The sequence below is a fragment of the Cebus imitator genome, unplaced genomic scaffold (assembly GCF_001604975.1).
Source record: "Cebus imitator isolate Cc_AM_T3 unplaced genomic scaffold, Cebus_imitator-1.0 Scaffold346, whole genome shotgun sequence".
Lineage (NCBI taxonomy): Eukaryota > Metazoa > Chordata > Mammalia > Primates > Cebidae > Cebus > Cebus imitator.
In genome coordinates, this window is record NW_016107661.1 from 495,822 (window position 1) to 502,818 (window position 6,997).

Sequence of the window (6,997 nt, forward strand, 5' to 3'; positions counted from 1 at the left end):
TCTTGGCTCACCGGAACCTCCGCCTCTGGGAAATTGAGGCTGCATTGAACTATGATTGAGCCACTGCATTCCAACCTATGGGTAAAGCAAAACTGTCTAAAAGAAAAAAAATTGAAGAAGAAAAAGAATGATCCAGCACAAGTGCGGTGGTGCAGAGGTTGAGAAACCGGGTCTATCTGTGAGAAGCATTCCTAGAAATGCAGCTGACCCAAAAGGTGTGTGATTTTTTGTTTTGTTTTGTTTTGTTTTTGTTTTCTAGACAAGACAAAGTCTTGCTCTGTCTCAGAGGTTGGAGTGCAGTGGCAGGATCTCGGCTCACTGCAACCTCCGCCTTCCGGGTTCAAGCAATTCGCTTGCCTCAGCCTCCTGAGTAGCTGGGATTACAGGTGCACAACATCATGTCCGGCTAATTTTCGTTTTTTTTTTTTTTTTTTTTTTGAGATGCAGTCTGGCTCTGTTGCCCAAGCTGGAGTGCAATGGCACGATCTCGGCTCACTGCAACCTCTGCTTCCCCAGTTCAAGAGATTCTCCTGCCTCAGCCTCCCCACTAGCAGGTGTGCACCACCATGCCCAGCTAATTTTTGTATCTTTAATAGAGACGGATTTCACCATATTGGCCAGGCTGGTCTCGAATTCCTGACTTTGAGATCCACCCACCTTGGCCTCCTAAAGTGCTGGGATTACAGGCGTTGAGCCACCACATCCGGCCTAATTTTTGTATTTCTTTAGCAGGGACAGGGTTTCACCATGTTGGCCAGGCTGGTCTTGAACTCCTGACCTTTCGATCCGTCCACCTTGGCTTCCCAAGGTGCTGGGATTACAGGCGTGAGCCACCGTGTGGGTCTGGGTGTGTGCTTTTGAAATGCGTAGATGTTGCCATATTGCCCAGGGCTAATCTTAAACCTGGGAATGTGCTGTGACATGGGCCAGTATCTCAGCCAACTCAGATGTTGGTCGCGGGTGGTTTGCATGCCCACAGGCTCTGGAACCTCCCCAGTCCTGGAGTCAGCCTGGGGTGTGGATGGAAAAGTAGGTTTGTGAATTCAACCAGCGGATTGCTATGGAGCAGGCAATGCAGGGTCTATTCAGTCGGCAGCTGTGTCCACCTGCCATGGGCTTGATGCAGGGATGAAACTGACACCCAGAGAAAGCCCTCCTTGACTTCCTCAGGCAACCTACTCACTGCCTTCTGGAGAGTCCCTGGGCCATGGAGCTCACCCATTCTGCAGCAGGTCCTCTGCCCTGGACTGCTGCTCCGTCTTGTTCAGGCCGCTTCTGTCTTCATGCCATTTTTCCAGGTTGAGGTCGGCACATCCTAGGGAGTATTCCATTTTGTCTGAACAACTGTGCCATGTGCTTGGTACCATGATCCCCATTTTATAGATGAGGAAAGTGAAGCACAGGAAGCATAAGTAACTGGCTTGCCTGCCACGATTTTCACATCGGCATTGCCAGGCTCCACAATGGGAGCCGTTATCTGGCCATGCTGGTCCCTGGGGCAGATAAATTTCCCTGGGGCAGGGAAATGAGGAAGGTGGGGGACGGTGGAACACGGAGATCAGGTAAGACAGCCAGCGATCAGGCCACAAAGCTGGGGATTTTGAAAGTGTTCTTGGTGGCCTGTGGGCCTAGCCCTGGGCCAGGAGTAATGGGCTGGGACAGACGAGAGAGCTGGATTTGTAACTTGGGTCTGGCTCTCAGGCACAGGAGGCTGGTTGTCCAAGGCGTGCCTTCCCAGGCCTTCAAGACTCCTAGGGCCTTGGGTCTCACATTATCATTATTTTATTTATTTATTTAGAGACGGAGTCTTGCTCTGTTGCCCAGGCTGGAGTGCAGTGGCACCATCTCAGCTCACTGCAACCTCCACCTCCCAGGTTCAAGTGATTCTCCTGCCTCAGCCTCCTGAGTAGTGGGGATTACAGGCGCACACCACCATGCCCTTCTAAATTTTTTTTTGTATTTTTAGTACAGACAGGGTTTCACCATGTTGGTCAGGCTGGTCTTGAACTCCTGACCTCACCTTGGCCTCCCAAAGTGCTGGGATCATAGGGCTGAGCCACCGTGCCCGGCGAGTCTCACATTACTTCAAAAAGAAGGCTGGGTGCTGTGGCTCACACCTGTAATCCCAGCACTTTGGGAGGCTGGGGCAGCTAGATCACTTGAGGTCAGGAGTTCAAGACTAGCCTGGCCAACATGGTGAAACCTTGTCTTCACTAAAAACACATATTAGCTGGGCGTGGTGGCAGGCACCTGTAATCCCAGCTACTAGGGAGGCTGAGGCAGGAGATTTGCTTAAACCTGCTAGACAGAGGTTGCAGTGAGCCCAGATTGCATCCTTGCACTTCAGCTGATGTGACAGAATGAAAATCTGTCTCAGAGATTGGGTGTGGTGGCTCACGTCTGTAATCCCAGCACTTTGGAGGCTGAGGTGGACAGATCATGAGGTCAAGAGATAGAGCCCATGCTGGCCAACATGGTAAAACCCCATCTCTACTAAAAATACAAAAATTAGCTGGGCATGGTGGCCCATGCCTGTAGTCCCAGCTACTCTGGGGGCTGAGGCAGGAGAATTGCTTGAACCTGGAAAGTGGAGGCTGCAGTGAGCCGAGATCGCACCACTGCACTCCAGCCTGGTGACATAGCGAGACTGCATCTCAAAAAAAAGGACTCCATCTCAGAAACAACAACGAAAATAACAGCAAAAACATACACGGTTGGGAGCAGTGGTAATCCTAGTTTTTTGGGAGGCTGAGGTGGAAGGGTCGCTTGGGGTTGGTTAAAGATCAGCCTGGGCAACCTAGCAAAGACTTATCCCTACAAAAAATTTTAAAAATCAGCCAATCAAGGTGGTGTCATGCCTGTAGTCTTGGCTACCCCAGAGGCTAAGGGAGGAGGATCGCTTGAGTCCAGGAATTTGAGGCTGCAGCGAGTTATGATCGCGGCAGTCTGCTCCAGCCTGGGTAACAGAGTGAGACCCGGCCTTTTATTTGTGGGTAGCTCAAAGAAGTCATTTACAAAATGCCTTTTGTTTTCAAAGCCCAGCTTTTCATAAAAAGCAAGGTCCACGTTTTAATAAATGCTCGGATACACGGATGTGTGTTGAGGGCCGCTGGGGACTCAGGAAGCCCTGCGGGCCCAGGATTAGCCGGTGCTCAGAACTCATCCTCAGAATCGTCGTGGGCCCCCCTGCAGACCTTGAAGGGCCGGGGGGAGGTCAGCTGTCCTGGGGAGGCTGGGGCCAGGTTCACCCAGCCTGGCCCTCGGGGCAGCAGGTGGCTTTCATTGAGTCTGATGACGCGGTAATTCTCGTAGTGCACGTTGTGGGTTATGTCCTTCAGGTCTTGGAGGTGGGAGCTGGGAGACCGGAGGCAGTCAGCCCCAACTGTGGTGTCCCTAGGGCCCCTTGCCAGCCCCCCAGCCCCCCAGCCCCGGGCTCCCACACCCTCACCGGATGAGCAGGTCTCTCAGGAGAGGAAACTCACAGTGCGCCATGTTCTCCACTGCAAGACACAGGACTCAGTATGGGCTCTGCTTAGTGTGCACTGAGTAAGCACCAACTGTACGCACAACCTGACACTATTTCCCTTAGCCCTTTCCCCACATTTCTCTTCTATCCCGCCTTCTCTTTGTTGGTTCATTCATTCATTCACTGTTGTGTCCCAGAGCCTGGTACAGGGGGCTCCTGCAAGTAGTCGTTGAATGAATGAATCCACAAATCATTACTGTATTATATATACAGTTGGCCTCTGTATCCATGGGTGCCCACTGTGGGCCTTCAGCATCTACAGATTTTGGTATCTCTGGGGGTCCTGGAACCACCCCCTGCAAATAGAGTGGAATGACTATGTGCTATATCATAAATAATAGTATAGTATATTTCTGGCCAGGTGCAGTGGCTCATGCCTGTAATTCCAGCACTTTGGGAGGCCAAGGTGGGTGAATCACCTGAGGTCAGGCGTTTGAGACCAGCCTGGCCAACATGATGAAACCCCGTCTCTACTAAAAATACAAAAATTAGCTGGGTGTGGAGGTGCACATCTGTAGTCCCAGCTAATTGGGAGGCTGAGGCAGGAGAATGGCTTAAACCTAGAGACAGAGGTTGCAGTGAGCCAAGATCACTCCACTGCACTCCAGCCTGGACGACAGAGAAAGACTCTGTCTCAAAAAAAAAAAAAAAATAGCATAGTATACTTCTAATAATTATAATAATGCATCAGGGACTATGTCTTGGCCCTCCTGTCTCACTTTCTCCAGCTCCCTGAGGCGGTCTCCTCTCCCTCCCCCCACCTGTCCTTGTCTCGTCAGCTCTATGGGGACAGGGACTTCATCAGTCCTGCCTTTACCATGGACCGCAGGAACTGCACATAGCGGTGCCCGATACACAGTAGGCCCATTGTAAGTTCTGGCAACCTCTAGGGCACCCTTGGGTACTGGGCGTTGTGCCAAATGGTGCCACTTCCCACTCTAGCACCCTAGGAAGTTGATGCCACTGTGATGCCCACTCTACTGGGAGGAAACTGAGGCCTGGAGAGTCCAGAAACTTGCCCGTGTCCCCCCAGCTGGAGAGAAGGACCGTTTCCCAGGCCTGTTTGTTCCGTGGGCTTAACCTTTCAGGGGCCTGTGATGGAGACTAAGGATGCCAAAGGCACAGGGCTGCTCTGGCGTCCAACTTGTCCTCACCTGAATCCTACCCAGGGGCCCCGCACTGACCTTCGATGATGCCCCACTTGGTCTTCCGGCCCAGGACACACCTCCCGTTCACCAGGTGCTCTCGGTCAGCTCCTACCACAGCAAAGGGGATTCGGTCCTGGGAGAGGGGAGGAGACGGAGATAGGAGGATATCGACTTTGCTGGGGAGATGAGAAGAAAAATCAGGGCACCCAGGCAGGAGAGAAGAGCCCTGTCATTTTCAGGGAGGGAACATGGTAGAACGTGCACAGAATTTCCAAGTTCAAAAACATAAAGTCGGAGGCTGGGGCGCGGTGGTTCACGCTTGTAATCCCAGCACTTTGGGAGGCCAAGGTGGCCGGATCACCTGATGTCAGGAGTTCGAGACCTGCCTGACCAACACGGAGAAATCTTGTTTTTACTAAAAATACAAAATTAGCTGGGCCTGGTGGCGCACGCCTGTAATCGCAGCTAGCCAGGAGGCTAAGGCAGGAGAATTGCTTTAACCTGAGAGGCGGAGGTTGCGGTGAACCGAGATCGTGCCATTGCATTGCAGCCTAGGCAGGAAGAGTGAAACTCCATCTCAAAAAAAAAAAAAAAGACATCAAGTCTAATTGGTGCCACTGGTTGGGTGAGGTAGCTCATGCCTGTAATCCCAGCACTTTAGGAGGCTGAGGTGGGAGGATCACTTGAGCCCCAGGAGTGTGAGACCAGCCTGTGGAACATGGTAAGACCCCATCTCTGCAAAAAGTAAAAATTTAGGCAGGCATAATCATAGCTGACTGCAGCCTCGAGTTCCTGGGCTCAGGTGATAACCCCTGCCTCAGTCCCCCAAGGACTGCAAACCACAGGTGTACACCACCAAGCCTGGCTACTGTTTTGCGTTTTTTTTTTCTGGCTACTGTTTTTTAATTTTTCATAGAGATGAGTTCTCTCTGTGTTGCCCAGGCTGGTGTCTAACTCCTCGGCTCAAGTGATCTTCCTGCCTCTGCCTTCCAAAGTGCTGGGATTACAGGAGTGAGCTACTATGCACAGCCTGTATCATCATCATCTTCTCTGCCTCCCTCTCCTCCTCCCCCTCCTCCTCCCCCTTTCCTCCTCCTCCTCCTCCTTCCACCTCCTCCTCCTCCTTCTTCTTCTTCGTGTGTGTGTATGTGTGTGTGTGTGAAGGAGTTTTGCTTTTGTTGCTCAGGCTGGAGCAGAATGGTGTGATATCAATTAACTGCAACTTCCACCTGTTGGGTTCAAGTGATTCTCCTGCCTCAGCCTCCCCACTAGCTGGGATTACAGTTGTGTGCCACCACACCTGGCTAATTTTGTATTTTTAGTAGAGATGGGGTTTCTCCATGTTGGTCAGGCTGGTCTTGAACACTCGACTTCAGGTGGTCTGCCAGCCTTGGACTTCAAAAGTGCTGGGATTACAGGCGTGAGCCACCTCATCCGGTCCTGTATGTAGTTTTGTGGGCACACAGTCAGGCCCATGAGTCACTCTTGTCTATGGCTGCTTTTGAACCATGAGTTGAGTCATTGCAGCAGAAAGCCTATGATTCACAAAGTCCAAAACATTTACTACCTGGCCCTTTGCAGAAAAGGTTGTTGAACCCTATTGTAAACTTCAGTTGTATACTTGCTCATGGCCAGAAGCAGAAATTCAAACTTGTAAACTCCGAAGTGACACATAAAGGTTTGTTATTTCTGAGTTCATCTGTGATGGGGAATAATGTTGATGTTAATAACATTGGGCGCGGTGGCTCACACCTGTAATCCCAGCACTATGGGAGGCCGAGGTGGGCGGATCACCTGAGGTCAGGAATTCGAGACCAGCCTGGTCAACATGGTGAAACCCTGTCTCTACTAAAATTACCAAAATTAGCTGGGTGTGGTGGCATGCGCCTGTAGTCTCAGCTACTCAGGAGGCAGAGGTGGGAGAATCACTTGAACCAAAGAGGTGGAAGTTGCTGTGAACAGAGATGGTGCCACTACACTCCAGCCTGGGCCATACAACAAGACCCTGTCTAAAAAAATAAATTGTGCAGTACAGTGGTTTTTAGTGTTTGCCCAGGGTTACGCAACCATCATCGCAATCTAATTTCACAAACTTTTCATCATATCCCCCCAAGAAACCCATACCTTTTAGCAATCCCTCCCCATTTCTCCCTTCCCCACAACCCCCGGCTACCATTAATCTACTTTCTATCTCTATAGATTTGCCTATGCCTATTTCGGACGTTTCATATAAATGATATAAGTGGAATCCTATAACATGTGACTTTTTGTGTCTGAATTTTTTTTTTTAATAAAATTTTTTTTTCCCTTTTTTTTTTTTTTT

General features: G+C 50.6%; 1 protein-coding gene across 9 annotated transcripts in view; it reads right to left on the minus strand.

Annotated features, from left to right (window-relative positions):
* The window catches only part of SEPTIN12 (septin 12), a 19,868-nt gene that overhangs the window by 632 nt on the left and 12,239 nt on the right, over positions 1-6,997 (minus strand). For 8 of the 9 annotated variants that reach the window (XM_017506029.2, XM_017506027.2, XM_037730458.1 and 5 more), the window contains 3 exons: positions 4,711-4,807; positions 3,449-3,500; positions 2,928-3,354 (listed from right to left, as the gene is read on the minus strand). In XM_017506029.2, the coding sequence (XP_017361518.1) occupies positions 3,153-3,354; positions 3,449-3,500; positions 4,711-4,807 (351 nt within the window). In that variant the 3' untranslated portion in view covers positions 2,928-3,152. Of the gene's footprint in view, positions 1-2,927; positions 3,355-3,448; positions 3,501-4,710; positions 4,808-6,997 lie in introns of those variants that run through there. The other variant, XM_017506034.2, reaches the window with a different exon arrangement.